Source organism: Macaca nemestrina, chromosome 1 (assembly GCF_043159975.1).
Source record: "Macaca nemestrina isolate mMacNem1 chromosome 1, mMacNem.hap1, whole genome shotgun sequence".
NCBI lineage: Eukaryota > Metazoa > Chordata > Mammalia > Primates > Cercopithecidae > Macaca > Macaca nemestrina.
Window position 1 is genome coordinate 118175912 of NC_092125.1, and position 23755 is coordinate 118199666.

General features: G+C 37.2%; 1 protein-coding gene across 6 annotated transcripts in view; it reads right to left on the reverse strand.

Annotated features, from left to right (window-relative positions):
• Positions 1-23755, reverse strand: part of LOC105479144 (synaptonemal complex protein 1) — a 127901-nt gene that overhangs the window by 69992 nt on the left and 34154 nt on the right. For all 6 annotated transcript variants that reach the window (XM_071077369.1, XM_071076317.1, XM_011736961.2 and 3 more), the window contains one exon: positions 16338-16399. In XM_071077369.1, coding sequence (XP_070933470.1) covers positions 16338-16399 — 62 coding nt within the window. The remainder of the gene's footprint in view (positions 1-16337; positions 16400-23755) is intronic.

The window sequence follows — 23755 nt, forward strand, 5'->3', positions numbered from 1 at the left end:
GATCAAAAAATAGAAGCAGTCTTTTAGCTTTTAGTATGTCACTATAATCTCATGCCCAAAGACCAACTCTCCCACTGAAAACTTCTATAAACTCTGGACAAAATAAATAAATACATATAAATGTGTGTGTGTGTGTGTGTGTGTGTGTGTGTGTGTGTGTGTGTGTGTGTGTATGTGTATGTGTGTGTGTAGATGGCAAGGGAGAAAGAGAGGGAAAGAAGGAGGGAGGGGGAGAGAGAGAGAGACAGAGAGATAACCTAAGGATTTTAACAAGTGAAAAAAGAAAAATTAACACAGTGGCTGAAGCGGAGTGAGTTTGTCAGTTTTTGGTAGCTTTGTCCCAATGGTGAAATGTCACTGCTAAGCAGTGTGGTATAGGCAGCTTAAACTACAATAGAAATCCCACCATCTCTCTTGCTAGAGGAACCTGGTAGAACCAGGGAAAGGAGCCCTGGGAACCATGACCAGCTGCCAGAATATAAAGGAGAAATCATACAGAACAAAGAACCACCGAAAGTAATCTCCTGATTCCATGTATGAATACTACACAAATTTAAAAACAACCCATGAAGCATACATTCATATACAGAGTCAAAAGAAGTACACCAAAGGCTTAGAGAATTAAGATTTGAAGCACCATTCATAGAAGGTGAGATAAAGTTTATTTTTGAATCTAGCAAAAATAAAGATAGATAAAACAAAAACATTTACATTATTCAGAAGAATATAATAGAATCTACATAATATAACCTTCACAATGTCCTGAATATAATCCAAAATTATTCAACATACAAAGAACTGGTAAAATGTCAACATTCTCAAGGGAAAAGGCAACAAATATATACTAACCCCAGTATAATCAAGATGTGAGAACTTTATCAGATGAGAACTTTAATGCAGCTAATTCAAGTATGCTCAATCAGGTATAGGAAATACTCTTAAAATGAATAAAAAGATAGTACATCTAAGGAAAGAAATAGAAAATAAGAAAAATGGAAATTTTAGAACTGGTAAAAAAAATTCATTGGATGCTCATAGGAGCATAATGGAGATTACAAGGAAAGAGACAGTGAATCTGACTATCAGAGCAACAGAAATGATACTCTGAAGAACAGAGAGGAAAAATATTGAAATAAAATGAATAGCACCTCAGGAACCCATGGAACAATATAAAAAGATCAAATCAATGTATAATTGTAATCTTAAAAGGAGAAGACAGCAAAAATAGGGCAGAAAAATATTTAAATGGCCAAAACTTCCCATATTTGAAGAAAGTTAAAAATTTACAGATTTATGAAGTGCAGTGAAACTCAAATATAATAATTCAACTTCACTTACATACTGCTGAAAAATCAAAGTTAAGGAGAAAATCTTGAAAGTATGTGGTCTCTCATTAGAAAACATGGAGGACCCAAGACAATAAGACATCATCTTTAAGGTGCTGAAAGAAACAAAACTGTCAACCCACAATCCTATACCTAAAAAATAAAATAAAATCCTTTCAGAATGAAGAGTAAATAAATAATATATTCAAAAAGAAAAACTAAGAAAATTTGTCAGCAGCAAAACTGCACTACAAGAAATACTAAAGGAAGTTCTTCGGGCTGAAGGAGAACAATATTAGAGGTAAATGTGGATCTTCAGGAAAAAATAAAGAATATCACAACTGGTAAATATTGGAGTAAATATAAAAGATCATTTTTCCTCAAGTTATTTAAAAAAACATATGACTACTAAAGCAAAAATTATAGCTGTCTTATGAAGATGTAAATGCATGTAGGTGTAATATATATGACAACTCTGGCACAAAGGACAAAGTGGGAAAAGGACATAAATAGTCAAAAAGTTTCAACATTCAACATGAAGTGGTACAATATTAACTCAATATAGACAAGGTAATGGATACACATTGTAATCCCTAGAATAGCTACAAAAATAAATGTAGAGAAGTATAGATAAAATACCAGTAGATACATTAAAATGGAATACCAAAAAATATTCAAATAACCCAAAAGAAGGCAGAGAGTTTAATAGAGGAACAAAATGAAAGGAGCAAACAGAAAACAACTTTTAAATGGTAAATCTAATCTAGCCACATCAACACTTAAACAGCAATTTTTAAAGGTATCTATGGCCTAAATTCTCCAATTAGCAGTGATTGTCGAAGGGCATAAAGAAGGAAGACTCAATTACATGCAGGCTACATATAAGCACATATGTACAAATATAAAGTCAAATGTAGGTTAAAGATACACCATGCAAACAACAAGCATAAGAAACATGGAGTGGCTATAATAATATGTTAAAATAGACTTTAAAACAAAAAAGTATTATCAGAAATAGAGGGCATTTAATTATAATCAAATGGTCAATTCATCAAGAAGATATGGCAGTTATATACAAATGTGAAATTTATAGCAGAAGTTCAAAACACATGAAGCAATCACTGATAGAATTAAAGAGATAAACAAACAATTCCAAAATTGTACTAGTTTTAACACTCTTCTCTCAATAAATAATAGAATTAGACCCAAAAATTCAATTAAAAACATATATTTGTACAACACCATCAGTCAACTGAACCTATTTGACAATTATAGAACACTCTACCTAACAATAGCAGAATATATATTATTTTCAGTGCACATGGAACATTCACTAAGATATATCATATCCTGATATATAAAACAAACCGTAATAAATTTTTTTTAAACTACATTCTCTGACCATAACAAAGTTAAACTAGGAAAGAATAACAAAAAATAACAGGAAATTCTCCAAATACATGGAAATTAAACAACAAACTTCTACATGGGATCAAAGGAAAATCCTCAAGAGAAATTTAAAAATATTTTAACCTAAATGAGAATACAACATATAAAAATTTGTGAAATACAGCTGAAAAGGTGACTAGAGGAAATTTATAGCATGCAAATGCTTACAGAAAAGAAAGATCTCAAAACAATCTAAACTTCCACCTTAGGAATCTAGAAAGAGAGCAAAATAAACTCAAAGCAGCAGAAGGAAGGAAATAATAAAGACATGAGCAGAAAACAATGAGATTGAAAACAGAAAAACAATAGAAAGAATCAATGAAATATAAACTAATTATTTAAAAAGATCTATAAAATTAAGAAACCTCTATCAAGACTAACAAAAAAGGGGCCGGGCACGGTGGCTCACACTTGTAATCCCAGCTCTTTGGGAGGTCAAGGCGGGTGCATCACTTGAGGTCAGGAGTTCAAGATCAGCCTGGCCAATATGGTGAAATCCCACCTCTACTAAAAATACAAAAAATTAGTACGGTGTGGTGGTGCATGCCTGTAATCCCAGCTACTCAGGAGGCTGAAGCAGGAGAATCACTTGAACCCAGGAGGTGTAGGCTGCAGTGAGCCTAGATCATGCCACTGCACTCCAACCTGGGCAACAGAACAAGACTCTATCTCCAAAAAAAAAAAAAAAAAAAAGACAAAAGAGAAATGACACAACGCCCAATATCAGTAACAAAAAGAAGGTAATCCTGCAGACCGTACAAATATTAAAAAGGATAACAGGAAAAGCTACAAAAAATTCTATGTACAGAAATTTGACAACTTGGGTGAAATGAACTAATTCCTTTAAAACCAAAAACTACCAAAATCATTCAAGATTAAACAGGTAACCTGCATAGTTCTATAACAATAAAGAAAAATAAATCCATATTGAAGACCTTGCCAAAAAGAAATCTCCAGGCCTAAGTGGTTTCACTAGAGAATTCTACTAAACACTTAAAGAAGAAATTGTAACAATTCTACACAGTCTCTTCCAGAAAACAGAAAGAAACAAAAGCTTCTATGGAGCCTAAAACAACTCTATTTTGGAAGCTAATCTACCACGTTGGCTTCTGCTTAACCCCTGTTCCAGAAAGGCCTCTAAGATTTCCAGTTTATCTATTGTTCCTTGTGTACAAGAAGGTACTTCCAGTAAATTCTGCCCTTAGGGCATATTCCTAGTATTGCCTCTGATGCACATGTGCCCCTCCTCTAAGGTATATAATCTTTGGGTCTGGGGGATAATGATGCAGGGGTTCATCATCTTGTCTTGCCCCCACTTGAGACACACATGGCTTCTATTTGTAAGTCCCTATTAAACTTTTCCAATACACTGGATTTGTAAGCTTCTTTCTTCAGCCTCTAAGCTTCTTTGAACTTTGGGAGTTTGCAAAGACCTGCCTCTGTGAAACAGCTTCTCAGTTCATTTTATAAAGCCAGCATTACTTTGTCTCCAAAACCAGACATAGAGAGCAAAACAAAAGATATCTATAGACCATTATCTCTTATGAACTCAAATATAAGAATCCTCAGCAAAATATTAACAAATAAAATTCAGTAATATAGAAAAAAGTACAATACTCAACACCAAATGGGGTTTATCCTGGAAATGCAAGGCTCATTCAATATTGGTAAATGAATGTCTACACCACATTAATGGTCTGAAGAAGAAAAACCACATGATCATATAAACTGACACAGAAAAAGCATTTGACACAATTCAACATCAATTCATAATAAAAACTTTTAGTGAACTAGAAATACAAGGGAACTTTCTACAAAAAACCTGCAAGTAACATCATAACTTAATGGTAAAACACTGAATGTTTTTCTCTTAAGATCAGGATATCAAAGATTTACAAGCTCACCACTGTTATTCAGCATACTGGAAGTCTGAGCCCAAGCAATAAGGCAAGAAAAAGAAATCAAGTGCCTATTTGGTAGTTATTTAAAATACCTGCAAAAAGAGAAATACTTAGGTATAAACCTAATATAACATTTACAGTACTGTATGCTGAAAACTGCAAAATGCTAATGAAATAAATTATTATAAAGAAAATCTATATAAATAGAAACAGATACTATGTTCATGTACTCAACATACTAATGACGTCAGTTCAACCCAAATTAATCTATATATTTCACACAATTCCAACAACAATTTCAGCGAGTGTTTTTTAAGGTATAGAAAAGCTAATTCTAGGCTGGGTGTGGTGGCTCACGCCTGTAATCCCAGCACTTTGGGAGGCCGAGGCAGGCAGATCACAAGGTCAGGAAATAGAGACCATCCTGGCTAACACAGTGAAACCCCATCTCTACTACAAATACAAAAAATTAGCCGGGCGTAGTAGTGGGTGCCTGTAGTCCCAGATGCTCGGGAGGCTGAGGCAGGAGAATGGCATGAACCCAGGAGGCGGAGCTTGCAGTGAGCTGAGATCACGCCACTACACTCCAGTCTGGGCAACAGAGCGAGAATCCATCTCAAAAAAAATAAAAAAGAAAAAAAGAAAAGCTAATTCTAAAATTTATATGGAAACGTAAAGGAACTAGAATAGCTAAAACAATTTTGAAAATGAATAATAACGTTGGAGGAATCACATTACCCAATTCTAAGACTTAGTATTAAATCTACAGTAATCAAGACACTGCAATATTGGCAAATGAATAGACAAATACACCAAGACAATATAAGAGAGCCCAGAAATAGACCCATGCAAACACGGCCAGTTGATTTTTTTAATAAATGTGCAAAAGCAATTCAATGGAGAAAGGAGAGTATTTTTAACAAGTGGTAATGTCATCCTACATCACTTTTTCTTACTACTACTACCACCTCCCAGAGGAAGCCACCATCATCTCTCCTCTGGCTACTGTGATTGTCTGTCTACTCTTAACTGTTCTACCTTAATATACTTTTCTCCTTCAGGCCAAATGTGCTTTTTGAAATGCAAATCTGATCAAGTCACTCCCTGCTAAAATTATCTGGAGTGTCCCATTCCTCTTAGGATAAATACAAAATTCCTTTGATATGATTTACAAGGCCATAAATTGTAAGGCTCCCATTCCTCTTGGGTTAAATACAAAATTTCTTTGATATGATTTACAAGGCCATGAATTGTAAGGCTCCTAACTCTCCAGCAGCATCTTTCACTTCATCATGTACTCACCATACTCCCTCCCATGAAAAAAAATCTTAGCATGTTTCCTCTGATATGCTGTATTTTTTCTCCAGAATTCAGTTCAATCCTTCCTTCTTCAAGAAAGCCTATTCTAATCTAACTACTTCACATCCTTTTATCATAGGCCTCATCATACTATGAACTAATTCTTTAATGCCTTTGTCACCATTGTAATGTTACATTTCAATGAGTGACTGAATTTAAGTGTGACTATTTGATCACTGTCATTCCATGAAGGCAGTATATGCATCCATTTGCTCCCCACTGTATCCCCAGAGTTTTAGCATAAATAAAACTCAACAAATGTTTGTTTTTGTTTTTCAGACAGGGTCCACTCTGTTGCCCAGGCTGGAGTGCAGTGGTTTGATCTCAGCTCACTGCAACCTCCACCTCCCAGGCTCAAGCAATTCTCATGTCTCAGCCTCCCGAGTAGCTGGGATTGCAGACACACCGCCACCACGCCCAGCTAATTTTTGTATTTTTAGTAGAGACAGGGTTTTGCCATACTGTCTAGGCCAATCTCAAACTCCTGGTCTCAAGTGATCTGCTCACCTCAGCCCCCCAAAGTGCTGACATTACAGGTGTGAGCCACCATGCCCAGCTGAAAAACTCAACAAATGTTTGTTAAATGAGTAAATGAATTATTGCATTTATTCCTCACAATCACCCTATGAAATATGTACAATTATTTTCTCCGTTTCATAGATGGAAAAACTGAGGCATCAAGAGTTTAAATTGCTCTTGGTCATACAGCTAGCAAGTAAAGAGCTGCACACCAATCAAGACATTCTGATCCTGAGAATCCAGATATTAATTGTTGTTCATATATAATGAGACGGCCAAGTAAAAAGAGCACCCTGGAGAACCTCCGACCAGCCTGCTTACTGGAAGGACAGGGCAGGGCCTTAGGAAGTTCATGCCGTTTGCAGGGGGGATGAGCTTGACCCCTTCTGCTCTTATGTGGTAACCAGGAATTCAATCTGTGATACAGAAAGCCTGATAGCAGGACTGTCTTTGCTGAGAGTCCCTGTGGGCCTTTTTGTCCTTTTCACCCAATAAACCCTGCCCTACTCACCCTTCAAAGTGTCTGCAAGCCTAATCTTTCCTGATCCTGTGACAAGAACCCGGTTTTTTCCTACAACATACTGTTTGCAAAACATAAGGCTTAAGAAAGGGTTAGTGAGATGCAAACCAAAAAAAAAACAAAAAACCTTTTTCTCTTTCGCTTCTAAGCCTTTTTTCCTTCGGATTTCTTCTGAGGATAAAGGAAACTGTGCCCCCACTCCTATTGCTCCTGAGATTCGGAATGTCGGCCTCAATCCAACCCAGCCTTTCCATGGCCTTTTCTTTCTTTTTTTTGGTACAGATAGGCGAGCAGCAGTTCCCCGCTGCCCTCCCCTCCCTGCCAGGGCTGGGACGCATGACCCAAGGGCCCCGTGAGGCTGGCTGGCATTCCCTGCCAAGCGCCCGTGGAGTCTCCCACTATCCCAGCCAGGGAGTCCAGTTCCATCCCACAGCAATTATGCTTCTCTCCCTAGTGGACGAAAAACTGGCATAAGAATAATAGGTTCTTCCCCCAGGCATCCTTTTCTCTTCTCCACCCTGTCAGCAGTTAACATAGCCCTGCATCTAAGCTGTCTCATCCTTTTCTCTACCTTGTCAGCAGGTGACTCTTACACGAGGTTTTTTTTCTTTTTGGAAGACATTTTGCTGGGCCGGGAATGATGGGGATCACTATTTATATTTTCTGTAGTTTTAGTTGTGAGAAAGGATTTGTGAGGTTCATCTTAAGCTGCAACCAATCTAGTGTGCTTTGCATGACTTTCTGTATAGTCCACAGCAAACTTTGCTGCAGGCCTCCACCTTGTTGTCCTTGAGAGCAAGACCTGTAACCACGTGGCAATGTTTTATTCTAGCCTCTGCCATTTTACAATGGTGGCCCCAGGTTCAATCCTAGCTTAGCAAATGAGTCCTTTATGGTTTCATATCTGCATAACCTTTTGCTGCTTACTGACTCTCTTCCCCTTCATGAATTGCCTTGGATTTTCCTTTCTCTAAGCCTTTAGTAAAGTTTGAAAGCCAAAAGTATTGGCAGCTTGGCCCAACCAAAGTTGGCTAATAATGGAGTTAAAAGGATTTTCTTAAGGAGCACTCAGCTTAATTAAAGTGGATATCCAAGTTATAGTTCTATTTATAAGGCCTTTATGTTTTCCTTTTATTGGACCTTGTTTTTCTGGAAAAAAAAGGTTTCTTTCAGTTGACTGAATTATTTTTCTTGATTTTGCCTTGCCACTTTTAATGTACATCTGAGTGGGGAGAGACTTCTGTTATCCTCATGGAACCCTAGGAATTAAAAGTAGATAGATCCCTCTCCCCATTTGAAAAAATCTTATGACACCTGGGGTTTTCTTCTGCCTGCCTATGTAGTTACGTATGTGTGTTGTCTCTAAAAAGAGCTCTAATTAATTGGCCTAAAGGAAGATAAGTGCTTGCATCAAATATTTTTAAAAGGGAAGATAAAAGCTGTAGTACCTTTCAGTTCATATAACTTTAATCTTTGTAAAATAAAGAAAGACTTAAAGATTATTGGTAAAAAGCAGATGTCATCAAAATATAAATAGGTGGACTAAATTACGCAGGTCAGATGCAAGGTTTGTTAAGTGTTTTAAGGTTATAAACTGCTTTTTGGTTTTGAGAACTGTTCAACTTGGTAAGGCATGGGGACATATGGAACTAGCCACACCATTTATTAGGCAGGAAGGAGTCAAACCTTAGCTGCTCCTAGCACATACTCAAAACAACTTACCAGATTTTACATTGAAGTTAAAAATTGCTAAAAGTTACCACCATGACATATAATAGAGACTACTAGAAATAGATTTACATGTGAGGTGTGTAAGAACAGTAAAATGTGTTTTTAATTAAAGATTAGAAGAGGCTACATGCAGTGGCTCATGCCTGTAATCCCAACACTTCGGGAGGCTAAGGGAGGTGGATCACTTGTGGTCAGGAGACTGAGACCAGCCTGGCCAACATGGCAAAACCCCATCTCTATGAAAAATACAAAAATTAGCCGGGCATGGTGGTGGGTGACTATAATCCCAGCTACTAGGGAGGCTTAGGCAGCAGAATCGCTTGAACCTGGGAGACAGAGGTTGCAGTGAGCTGAGATCCTGCCACCACACTCCAGCCTGGGTGACAGAGCAAAATCCCATCTCAAAAAATAAAAAATAAAAAGGTTATAAGAAGGCATTAAAAATCTAAATTCTTGCCTAAGGTTAAAGAATTGTTTCAAAGTAGATAAAAGTTCATACAAGTGGTGGAAGGATTGTAAAAATTAATCTTGCAAAAACTCTTGTGTGTGCATATATTGACTAAATTTAAAAGGGTACTATAAGGTTTTTCTGTAAATTGAGCATTAAAATAAAAGCACAAGAAGGTATTCATAAGGCACTAATCTGCTCTTTAGCAAAATTTGTAACAGGTTATAAAAGTTTCTGAATCATGATTTTGGCAAAATAAATGATTTATGTAATCTGGAATTCTATTTCATAACATTAAGTGTTTTAAACCTCTAACATATTTAACAGGCTTCCCAAAACCAAACCTCAGTTTCAAAATTGCCTTTCCTGACGCCAGACTTTTCTGATGCTTCAGAAGGGCCTCTGGAGTATCCAGAAAAGAGGTAAATAGGATTATGTGACACGTTTAGTTACATAGGATTGCCAAAATGGTGTTCAATATTCTTTAGGTTATATTTTGGTGAATAATACTAATATATGTTCCCAAATTCTATGGGATTTCTAAAATTCTAATGTCTAGCAATCACAATTAAGGTTAAGTTATTGTAAACCAAGGAGATACCAAACTTCTTTGTCAATTGTGTTTCTAATTGTAACTACCCTGGGCATTTCGTTTTTCACAATTGTTGTCTTGTTTTAATTCTTTTCAAAAGATTGTTTATAATAAGCTATAGAACTTTGACAAGTGCTCTCAAATACAGGTCTGATAACTTTGAAGATATGACACAGGAATAAAGGGAAATGTACAGAATTCACAAAGAGCTAAAATGTTCATGAATATCAAGGAAAACAAGAGCTAATTGAATGAATTCAGAAAACTGAAGCAATCTTTTTGACTTTTTCTTGGCATATTGCTGATACTTGTTTTGTTTTTCAGAATAAAGGAAACATTCTGGACTATTTACAGCCTTTAATAATTGAGTAAGGTATACTCTTGTGAACAAAATTTAGAGCATGTTTGTTTCTCTCTGCCTGGTTCCTCTAGAATTTGGAAACTATCTGTGAGTATTCTTAACTTATGGCAATATAGTTCTTTGCATCAGTGCAATAAGAATCCATTTTCTTTTGCAACAGGATGCAATTAAAGAAACTGGTTGTTTCACCAAGTCTTTGACTGGAAGGGTATGCTTCCCTTTAAGGAGTCAAACTTGACTCACAGAGCCAATAAAAGCCCCTTGGGAAAAAAACTGGCCTCACACCCTTGTCTGCACAGCCCCTGTACAGGGTTCCTGACCTGTGGTCAGTAAAGAATGTCACTTTCTAACAGGCCAGGAGTTCCAAGTATATCTTGGGACCTTAGGAGGAGAGGATCACCCAACTCAGAGGTATTTGAGGATAGAAACCCATGGCTGGGCTTAGCTTTAAAAGGACTCGTCTGAGATTCCTTGTGGAACACAGTACCATCAAAGTCAATCTAGAAGTCCCATGTAGAAACAGTTATTCTTGCTGTACTTTATGCAAAAAATCAGGCCAAGTTTAAGACTAAAGTCTATTTTGCAAACAACTCAGTACTGTCATGATTTGTTTCTTTAACAAAAATGAGGATTAGAGAGAGAGAAATTATGTTTCAAAACTTATCATACATTTGTCATTACATTCTAAATTCATTAGTTGTTTTTAAGTTTTTGCCTACATTTTAGACTAACCCTGCTTGTTCCTATGAACCAACCAGCATTCTCCAGATGCAGTTCAGAAGGAAGAAAGGGGGATGGGTAATGTAAAAATCTGGATCAATATTCTAGCTCTGAGCAATTATCTTGCAAATCCAGACAGATGATGGGAATAAATAGGGTGCCCATCACCTGGAGGTTTCTTTTTTGGGAAAGTAAGACCAAGGGAGCTAGCCAAAGCCAAGCACAATGCACCCAAATCTTAGCAAGCATAATGATAGCCACCAGTTATCTAGGCGTGTCACAAGACATCCTTTTCTCTCCCTTGTTGGAGGAAAACTCAATTCCACAGTGTTACCTTAGCACTCAGCTTACAATAAGGAGTCCATGCAACACCCCTGAGACACATTTTGGTCCCAAACTCAATTCCAAGGTTTGGGTCAAAGCACTAGGAAAGAAAACTGGATCCAGAGGCAGACAATAATGGAAATTAAAAGGCATAGTACAGGTGAGTGTGGCTGATTCCTGCCAACTAAGCCAAGCTTCCCAATTCATGGATAAAGTCTACGCTAGTATTCATGACATAAATGAGGTCTAGGGAATTCAAAGGCTACTGACAACAGGAGAGATATAGCATATATGGGTAAGAGCTGATACTTCCATCCTCTAGGCTCCCCTGTTAACATGAGTGAAAGCCACTAAAACACCAATGGGTGGTACCCTGTCATGGCTGCCAGGACTCAGGGATGCAAGAACAGAGGAAAGAAAGAGGAATGCCTCACTTTCCCTCCCTCATATATCCCAGGCATTTGCTAGGAAGAGAAAGGAACCAGGGATGCCTGCTCTATTTTTCTAGATGAATAACCATTCATCTTCAGTCTGCACCCCTTTCAAATGCATCCTGAATTCCTGGGACTCCTTTGGAAAAAAACCTTTTTTTTCCTTTTTCCTCCTCTCTCCTCTCTTCACTGATAGGTAATTGTGTGTCCGTACTATGGGAGACTCCCCTCAGATGCATCCTCCAAATTGGGAAGTTAATTTCTCAAACCTTAAACTGGTCTGCTTAGGATTGGGCTCAGGGGAAGGGAACCCAGAAGCCTGACATACCAGCAAAAAGGTAAAAGTTTTTCTTACCAGTCAGGCTTTTGGCCCCCCTTTCGCCATGCAAACTGGTAAAAAGCCTTGGGATTTTTGAGTTGTCCTTACCGCCCACCCCACATTTCATTTTGATACATATTTTCTAATAACCCTGTTTGTGTCTTCTCACCTTCAGGCCATCAAACTCCAAAACGGTCATGCAACTCAGACATTGGCCCCTTTTGCCAGGAATCCTTAGATACGTCTCTGAGGGAGATTTGACTGCTGTTTTCCCAAAACAGAACCCCCTGTCAGTAGGAAGCAGTTAAGATTGGTCTTTGTCCATATCCTTATCCTTATTCTAATGGCAGTTAGATGTACTTCTTTAGAGTGGAGAATGAGACAGCCAAGTAAAAAGGTCTTCCCGGAGAACCTCCGACCAGTCTGTGCACTGGGAGAACAGGGTGGGGCCTTGGGAAGTTCGTGCCATTTGCAAGAAAGAGGAGCCTGGCCCCTTCTATTCCTGTGTGGTAACTGGGGATTCAATCTGTGAGGCAGAAAGCTTGCTAGCAGGACTCTCACTTTGCTGACAGTCCCTGTTTCCCTTTTTTCACTTTTCACCAAATAAAAACTGATCTACACACCCTTCAAAGTGTCTGCGAGCCCATCGTCTCAGCCCAAAATCTCCTTAAGCTGATAAGCAACTTCAGCAAAGTCTCAGGATACAAAATCAATGTGCAAAAATCACAAGCATTCCTATACACAAATAACAAACAGAGAGCCAAATCACGAGTGAACTCCCATTCACAATTGCTTCAAAGAGAATAAAATACCTAGGAATACAACTTACAAGGGATGTGAAGGATCTCTTCAAGGAGAACTACAAACCACTGCTCAATGAAATAAAAGAGGACACAAACGAATGGAAGAACATTCCATGCTCATGGATAGGAAGAATCAATATCATGAAAACAGCCATACTGCCCAAGGTAATTTATAGATTCAATGCCATCCCCATCAAGCTACCAATGACTTCTTCACAGAATTGCAAAAAACTACTTTAAAGTTCATATGGAACCAAAAGACAGCCTGCATTGCCAAGACAATCCTAAGCCAAAAGGACAAAGCTGGAGGATCACGCTACCTGACTTCAAACTATACAAGGTTACAGTAACCAAAACAGCATGGTACTGGTACCAAAACAGAGATATAGACCAATGGAACAAAAGAGAGCCCTAAGAAATAATACCACACATCTACAACCATCTGATCTTTCACAAATCTGACAAAAACAAGAAATGGGGAAAGGATTCCCTACGGGAGGCGGAGCTTGCAGTGAGCTGAGATCCAGCCACAGCACTCCAGCCTGGGCGACAGAGCAAGACTCCATCTCAACAAAAAAATTTAAAAAATAAATAAATAAAAAATAAATGGTGCTGGAAAAACTGGCTAGCCACATGTAGCTGAAACTGGATCCCTTCCTTACACCTTATACAAAATTAATTCAAGATGGATTAAAGACGTAAATGTTAGACCTAAAACCATAAAAACTCTAGAAGAAAACCTAGGCCATTCAGGACATAGGCATGGGCAAGGACTTCATGTCTAAAACACCAAAAGCAATGGCAACAAAAGCCAAAATTGACAAATGGGATCTAATTAAACTAAAGAGCTTCTGCACTGCAAAAGAAACTACCATCAGAGTGAACAGGCAACCTACAGGATGGGAGAAAATTTTTGCAATCTATCCATCTGACAAAGGGCTAATATCCAAAATCTACAAAGAACTTAAACAAATTTACAAGAAAAAATCAAACAACCCCATCAAAAAGTGGACAAAGGATACAAACAGACACTTCTCAAAAGAAGACATTTACGCAGTCAACAGACACATGAAAAAATGCTCATCATCACTGGCCATCAGAGAAATGCAAATCAAAACCACAATGAGATACCATCTCACACCAGTTAGAATGGCAATCATTAAAACATCAGGAAACAGGTGCTGGAGAGGATGTGGAGAAATAGGAACACTTTTACACTGTTGGTGGGACTGTAAACTAGTTCAACCATTTTGGAAGACAGTGTGGTGATTCCTCAAGGATCTAGAACTAGAAATACCATTTGTCCCAGCCATCCCATTACTGGGTATATACCTAAAGTATTATAAAGACATATGCACACGTATGTTTATTGCAGCACTACTCACAATAGCAAAGACTTGGAACCAATCCAAATGTCCATCAATGATAGACTGGATTAAGAAAATGTGGCACATATACACCATGGAATACTATGCAGTCATAAAAAAGGATGAGTTCATGTCCTTTGTAGGGACATGGATGAAGCTGGAAACCATCATTCTCAGCAAACTATTGCAAGAACAGAAAACCAAACACCACATGTTCTCATTCATAGGTGGGAATTGAACAATGAGAACACTGGGACACAGGAAGGGGAACATCACACACCGGGGCCTGTCATGGGTTGGGGAGACAGTTTTACGTACTCCTTTCTAATTTGTATATATTTATTTTTCTTGCCAGAACCTCCAATACAAGGTTGAATAGGTATGGTAAGAGCAGACATTGTTCTTGACACTGCCTTTCATCAGTAAATAGGATGCTAGCTGTAGGTATTTTGTAGATGCTCTTTATCAGATTGGAGAAGTCCTCATCTATTCCTAGTTTGCTGAAAGTTTTTTTTAATCATGAATGAGTGTGAAATTCTGTCAAATGTCTTTCTGCAACTATTGAGATAATTATATTATTTTTCTCCTTTATTACTTGATACAGTAAATTACACTGATAGCTCAAATTTTAAACCAACCTTACATTTCTGATAAATCCCATTCCTGATAAATTGTTTGATGTAATATGGTCTTTATCATGTATTAAAATCTAGATTAGATTTACTAATACTTTATTAAGAATTTTATATTTATACTCATATTCATAGGGATATTGGTCTGTAATTTTCCTTTATTATAATATCTCTGTTAGGATTTGGTATCAAAAACCTATTTGAAAATCGTTTTCACTCTTCTATTTTTTGGAAGGGTTTGTGGAAGACTGGTATTATTTCTTCCTAAAGTGTCTGACAGAATTTACTAGTGAAATCATCCATGCAGAAGTGAATCATTATATAAAAGCCAATGCTTTAGTATTCATTCAACAAATATTTATAAAGTGTTACAAAGTGTCCCTTTCTGTACTAAGTACTAGAGTCACAAGGTAAACAAGACAAAGGCTCCTAACCCTTACATACATTCATTCCACTATTTATTTATTGAGCACCTACTATGTGCCAGCCACTATGCTAGGTAAGGAGTCTAAAGGGTGAATAAAGCCTTAAATAGTAATACCAAAAATAAATGTATTTCATTTGTGATAAGTGTTATAAAGGAAAAATTCAGGGTGCTATGGAAATAAGCCATACAAAGACCTAAACCTAGCCTGGAGTATCAAGAGAGGTTTCATAAAGCAGTGACATTTAAGCTAAGACCTGTATAAGCATGCATTAATAAATCTGAAAGCACTGAAAACATTATTATTAGTTGCAAACAGTTTGTCCCAGAGCAATTAAATGGAGAAAAAAAAAGTATTTTAAAATAATGCTTCCAAGGGACAGAAGAAGTAGGAGTTGCAAAATCAGGTAGAGATATGATAGGTAAACACAAAATCAATTAATCAGTCACCATAAACATTATTATTTTCTACATCAGGGGCCAGAAAACTGCAGTATGCAAGACAAATTCAAGTCTCTTTTCCTAGACCCTTAAGCTAGGAATGGTTTTTATATTTTTACAAGGTTCTTAAAAAGAGAGAAGGCAAAAAGGAGGAGAAGAAGAGAAGAGAGACCATTTATGACCCACCAACTGTAAAATATTTACTATCTAGTCCTCTACAGAAAGTTTGCTGACCCATGTTCTATACACTGCAATCAATTAAAATATAATGAAATTTTACCCTACATCTTCACTAAACATGATTCTACCTGAACATTAAACATAGGTACTGAATATATATCATACACCTTTTTCAAAATTGCATCTTTATTGTTCAAAGGGTACAACGTCCAAAATTACCAAATTTACAATCAGCTACATAACATGCAAATTTGATCTTAGTGTGCTATCAACACATATTCAAATGATATAAACAGCTTGATGAAGACAGTTAACAAGGTATATAAAAATTGGTATAAAAATGCATCTTTACTTAAAACCAAATATAATTTTTACATTTTTGCTGGAAAAAATAGTATAAAACATCTATAGTGTGAGAGTCTGTAAGTTAAGGGATTCAATATTCTTCTGAAAAGTAATTGCTATATATTAATAGGAAAGACTATACTTACCAAGACTTTTTTCAATTCTTCAAGTTCTACTTCTTTGTTATTTGTAAGCTTAGTCATCTCTTCTAAAATAAGCAAAAAAAAAGTGTTAAAAAGCTGGATTAAAATAATAGGAAAAGAGACAGAAGGAACAAGCATAATACTACGCAAAAGGGAAAAATCAGGAGAGATAAATGCAATTAGAGCAATGTAAAGCATAGAGGAAGTCCAAATCTAACTATGCAAAGCTAATTAAAGATAAATATTAATAGTGATGTTTCTATAAAGTTAATGCCATTGCCAAATAACCCAACATTCACAAAGCAAAATAAGCAATAAATCTATATAAAATATATTTGAAATGAGGTCAGAATGTACATTTACCTTCAACTCATCACTGTCTAAACATCTGACCTTTTAATCGTCATTCCAAACTTAACAGAAGTGACTCTCTTTTTTCAAGCTAATTCTGAGCATCGTACTTTGGATTTCAACATTCCCACCTCCTCTGAGACTTTGCTCTTATACTACCAATATACACAGATTCTATGTAGAGGAATCTTTAATTTCCCCTATCTCGTCTAAACATTCTATTTGAATATAAAACAATATCTGACCTTTCTGCTCTTTCAAGCAACTATCAAATTTCTTAGTTTGTTTTGCCAACAAATTCCTATTTGTTACCTACACATCTCATTTTGAACTCCAAGTAAAACTAATGCCTATCACCATAATAATAAAATTATCATCTTAAAGATCACCAATAACCATTTTGTGATACAATTCTTAAGTCTTCATCATTGTGGAGATTTGTACTATTTGATACTATTAACTTCTCCCATTTTTTCCTCTTTGATTTTGCACTATTCATATTTCCTGTTTCCTCTCTATCTCCTGCTCTTGTTTTCTTTGCTGACAGCCTTCTTTCTTGCCATCCTAAAAAATAAGGCCCAATGTTTTTCTTTCTACACTTCCACGAGTTCAACATTATGCTAATAAATTGAAAAATCTTTCCAGCCCAAGCCTCCCGCATTTTTCAACTTTCTTATATTTTTAACCTGCCCACAAAAGATGAAACCAAAAAAGAACTGCCTGCAGAGTTACCTAATATGTCCAGCTGTCAGCTAAAACTTTATTATGTCTGAAATATTGTCCTTCCTCGCTGTTAAGGGTCATTATTGATTACTGGAGATGTAATAGACTTACTGAAAATTTCTCAAACTCTGTACATTTTTTTTTTTTTTTTTTTTTTTTTTTTTTAGACGGAGTCTCGCTCTGTAGCCCAGGCTGGAGTGCGGTGGCCGGATCTCAGCTCACTGCAAGCTCCGCCTCCCGGGTTCACGCCATTCTCCTGCCTCAGCCTCCCGAGTAGCTGGGACTACAGGCGCCCGCCACCTCGCCCGGCTAGTTTTTTGTATTTCTTAGTAGAGACGGGGTTTCACCGTGTTAGCCAGGATGGTCTCGATCTCCTGACCTCGTGATCCACCCGTCTCAGCCTCCCAAAGTGCTGGGATTACAGGCTTGAGCCACCGCGCCCGGCGCTTAAAAACACTTGTAATAATTGTCCACAGTCTTGAAGGAAAATTAACAAAATATAAAATGTCAATATAGAATCCAAAAGAAAAACCTGACATATACATAGCTTATTTAACCAGAAAGTGTATTTCAGGTTAAAATATTTAATTTTTTAAAACTCAAAAACTGATTAAAGACAGTGGACTGAGCATGTTTCTATATGCTCTCTCACCCCAATCTCACAAAATTAAGAAAAAAGGTACAAGAAAAAATATATATAAAAGAACAACATTAACAAAATAAGAGAATATCATTAACAAACCAGAAAATTAAGGAATCATTGGAGGAAAAAAAATTCACACTAATTCAATGAAGGCTATGTGGAACAACAAGACCAAGTGACCATACCTCTCACCACAAAGCCTACCTCAGGATAAAGTAAGGATCCTAGGAATTTGGGTGGCAGACGAGGTAGTGTTCCAAATAGCTCATTATTCTTAAGCAGGATAAACATCCCCTATAGTAAAAGACAAGCCACTATGCCCACCTTTCCACACAGCAACTCCCACTCACTCCCATAATCAGAAGAATTAGATTGTAATACACAGTGGGAAAAGATGAATACTTATACATAGATGAGTCAACAATCAGGTACCAACAATTTGTGAAGAAAAGCAAAACAATGAAAAAGAAAGCTCCAAATTAAACTGTGAAAAAAACTAAAACCCAAAGAAAAAGAGTTAATAGAGTAAACAGAAACAGGTATTTAACTAAGTATAATGTTCCAACAGGATACCAGATCCCTGATATAAATTACCTAGAGCTCTTAGAAATTTAAAATTTGACAACTGAGATTTTTAAAATAGCAAAACAGACATAAAATTTAAAGATTGAATTAGCAAGGGAGAAACAAATTTAGAAAGATAGAGATAGAGATGAGATAGATAGAGATAGAGATACAGATACAGATAAAGATAAAGATACAGACAGAAATAGGATAGAGATATCTCCCAATTCAGGAAAAAGAGCAAAGAGGTAGAAAACGTAAGACAAAAGTTTAAAAACCAGAGAGGCTTCAAGATGGCTGATTAGAGGCATCTGCCCACTCACCTCCTCCACAAAGAAGAACTAAATTAGTGAGTAGATAATTACACTTCAAATAGATCCTCTAAGAACACTGAAATTCAACAGAGATGTGTCAGGAAACACCTAAGGCAAGGAAGGAGAGGGAAGTGAGGCAGCCTATTCAGGATGGGCTGGGAGCCTGGAAAGACTCCCTAATTCAGGGAAAGGGTAAGTGAGAGAGCCCCAACTATCCACAGTCCCACTGCAGACTCCTGCAATCCTAGCCATTGTAGACTCCTTTGGGCCCTGAAATTAACCTAGGTAGCTGACTAGAGATCTCACAAAGGCATTGCTCCAGAGAGGGAGTTCATGTTGAGTCCCACCCACCCTCTGAGTTCTAAGCAGCTATAGCACAGTGCCATTTTGAGAGCCCAGCCCCCAGGAGACTACATCTTACTCTGAGGCCCAACAACCCCTGCATCTCCATATCCCTGGAGCCCCACTGACATACCCCCAGCCAATACTCACTGCTGACTACTGCCACCAAGACTGAAGTGCACCCCACTGGCAGCAACCCTGCCCCCTACCAACAGCAGGACTGTCGCACATCTTCCCGTGCCCCAGGGAAAGTCTCCCCCTCCCGCAGCTGCTACTACTGGCTGCTGCTGCTGGAGCCATAGCAGAAGCCAATGGCATCAATCCCATGTCATCCCAGCAGCAGGGCCATCACACATTTGCACACACCCCAAGGACAAGCTACCTTGCTCACAGCCACAACCACTGCCACTGCCAGCTACCAGGTGAAGCCAGAGCCACTAGCAGCAACCTCATTGCTCCAAGCAGTGGAGTCACATACCCTGAGTACAGGCTCACGGACAGCTGATGCCTGGGGCTGAAGTGCACACTCCTCAGAGGCCTGCCTATAGCTGCTGCCACCTAAACAATCCCATCATCCCTGGCAGCAGGGCCATAGCACACTTGCACATACTCTTAAGGGCAGGCTCCCCCAGCTCACCACAACTGCTGCAGCACTCACCTGAGTGCTCCACCAGGGGCATAGGAATCACCCCACCCTGCCCACCAGAGCCAGCACCTATAAACACAACTAGGAAGCCTGAAGAGAGGCCCACCAGGACTATCTCTGCTCCCTCAAGTGCCTGAGTACACTGTCCAAGAGCCTAGGGGATCACACTGCCCCATCCACCACCATTAGCACCTAAGCACTCCTCCTGGGTGCCCGACGAAGGGTCAGCCAGGCCTGCCACTACCACCACAGTTGGCACTCACCCACATGCACTTGCCTGTAGGCCTGGGGACTGGCCCACACAGTCCATTGCAGCCACCACATTGCATCATTTTTCTTTCCTTCATAGCACTTATGCCAATTTATAATTAAATATTTATTTGTGATTATTTGTTTTGTATGTTTCTCCAAGAAGACTGCAAACCTCGTGAGAACAAAGACATGTCTGTTACATTCCTCATTACGTATCCAAGGCTAAATAAGGAATAAACATCTAAGCCTTACTTTGATAGTTATTATATTATACATCTAATAATCAAAGCAGAAGCAATAGAACATACTAGGAGGGGAATCTGTTACATAACCAAATTGAAAGCAAAGATGGATCCAGATATGGAAAAATGAGTACAAGAATAAGACACATTTACAGCAATATTAGATTAAATTGAAGATGGGCAATGCATGAAGCAGCAAAAAAAAAAAAAAAAAAAACTGTAACAAGTTAAGAAGCTGGGAAAAAACTGCCAACGATTTCCTATTGCAGTTGACTTCAACTCACTTGGTATGCAGTACTCCCACTCTTTAAATGAACAATGAAAAGATAACTGATATCTAAATAGTTTGAACTTAGACAATGAGATGCCTCTTAAATTTGCCACATAGAATAATCAGATTTGTATTTTTAAAGAAACACTCTAGCAGCAATGTAGAAAATGATCAAAAGGTTGCTATCCTAGAAACAAAAGGACTGATTCTCAAGCTACTGTAACTATAATAGCACTGGTCAAAGATGTCTGACTTAAAAGATACAAGGAGTAGGGCAGCCTATATCTGAGCAGTACATAGGTTAAAAGTGTTTTGAGGATTGAAACTGCTGAGGAAATAATGGAAGACCACTTTAACCAAGATGTAAGCCTAAGAAAATACCATCAAGGAAGAATGTAAAGTGTAGCCAGGAAACAAAGAAGAAGGAGAGCTGTTGGGGTAAGAAAAGAGATTTTAAAGAAAGGTAAAGCAAACAGAAACTTAGTTAAATATAGCAAGGGATGAATAAAGATTAGGACAAATGGGGGTAATGTGAAGCACGGATTGATGATTAATCTTACAAATACAATTTTGGTACCATTATGTTCTTTACATGCATCCTGAAATTCTAAAACCAAGAAAGAGAAAATGAGGAATTGAACTGTTCTAGGTCTGTGGAAATCAAGAAAAGGGAGATATTCAAATGATAGTTAAGAGGAACTTTTAAGTTAGTTATATTTTATGAGTTAGGTGTCAAGGAACACCAGATAACCAATTAGCAGTAAAGCATAAGGGAAAGAGAATAGTACAGAATATCCTTCAAGATTTCTGGTTTTGAGACTATATTGTCACCCAAAGAAGTTCAGTACCTATGTCATTGTTAATGCTACTTTCCTACACATGATGTTTCCTACACTCCTTCATCCTCTACAACTATCCGAAGCCTTAAAGCCTACTTTTAAATTTAAATCTACCTTTTCCATAAAGCCTTTTCCAACTATGCAGTACACATTGCTATCTTAGGCTTCCTCTTGGTATAAGTATTAACATACCTCCATCAATAAGAAATCTATAAGCATTCACCCAAAATATGTAAGTGTGTATAAAATATAAATGCATATTTATATTTACATAAATGTATAATCAATGTTATAAATGTTTATAAATATAAATTTATAAAATATAAATATGTATTATAGTATTCATTATAAAACAAATTTAAAATATAAAAATAAATAAAAATAAAAATTCTAATATTTTCTTCCCTTTTCCTAAAGGAAATTTTGCTCACCCCTTCATTTTGGACACCATTACTATAAGGGTTTTATGTGTTTAACCTTTCTCCAACAATAATCAGAGATTTCTCAAAAGGATGGTATTTTACTTCTATACATTCCTACAACATCTAAGGCAATGCTAAAAAACATACATGGTTCTATTTCATAATTCTAGAATACTTTTTTCAAATTTGCCAAAATATATTGCTCTACTATGAGAAAATCATATAATAATACAAAATAGCAGTCACTTAATTTCAATACTAGACTGAATTATTACAAATAAATATCCATTAAAGACATTTTAAGAAACAAAATTATTCCTTAGTCTAAGACATTAAATTAAACAATTCTAAAGAAAATAACTATAGGTATACAAAAATTAACTCAATGGATTAAAGACTTAAATGTAAGACTTAAAACCATAAAAAACCTAGAAGAAAACCTAGGTAATACCATTCCGGCCATAGGCATGGGCAAGGACTTTATGACTAAAGCACCAAAAGCAATGGCAACAAAAGCCAAAATTGATAAATAGGATCTAAACTAAAGAGATTCTGCACAGCCAAAGAAACCATCATCGGAGTGAACAGGTAACCTATAGAATGGGAGAAAATTTTTGCAATCTACCCATCTGACAAAGGGCTAATATCCAGAATCTACAAAGAGCTTAACAAGTTGACAAGAAAAAAACAAAAAAAAACCATCAAAAAGTGGGCAGAGGATATGAACAGACACTTCTCAAAAGAAGACATTTATGCAGCCAACAGACATATGAAAAAATGCTCATCATCACTGGTCATCAGAGAAATGCAAATCAAAACTACAATGAGATACCATCTCACACCAGTTAGAATGGCGATCATTAAAAAGTCTGGAAACAACAGATGCTGGAGAGGATGTGGAGAAATAGGAACACTTTTACACTGTTGGTGGGAGTGTAAATTAGTTCAACCATTGTGGAAGACAGTGTGGCGATTCCTCAAGGATATAGAACTAGAAATACCATTTGACCCAGCAATCCCATTACTGGGTATATACCCAAAGGATTATAAATCATGCTACTATAAAGACACATGCACATGTATGTTTATTGCAGCACTATTCACAATAGCAAAGACTTGGAACCAATCCAAATGTCCATCAATAACAGACTGGATAAAGAAAATGTGGCACATATACACCATGGAATACCATGCAGCCATAAAAAAGGATGAATTCATGTCCTTTGCAGGGACATGGATGAAGCTGGAAACCATCATTCTCAGCAAAAATATCACAACGACAGAAAACCAAACACCGCATGTTCTCACTCATAAGTGAGAGTTGAACAATGAGAACACATGGACACAGGCAGGGGAACATCACACACCAGGACCTGTTGGGGGGTGGGGGGCTGGGGGAGGGATAGCATTAGGAGAAATACCTAATGTTAATGACGAGTTGAGGGGTGCAGCAAACCAATGTGGCACATGTATACCTACGTAACAAACCTATGTGTTATACACATGTACCCTAGAACTTAAAGCATAGTAATAATTTTTTTAAAATAAGTATAGGTATATATAATGATTTAAAACAGTACTTTATGCTCGAAGGAGGAATAAAAAATGGAATGGTTTATATTATAACCTTTTTAATTTAAACTTATCCTAAGAAGATAAAATTATTTGCATTTGATAGTACAATTTTAGATGATAAAGGGTTAATCTATAGTGGAAAATTAAGCCTCACAAAAATAAGCATAAATATGGTCCAAAAGTTCATATGGTCCAAAACCTAACTACTTGTGAAATGTAAAGCACACATTTCAGATA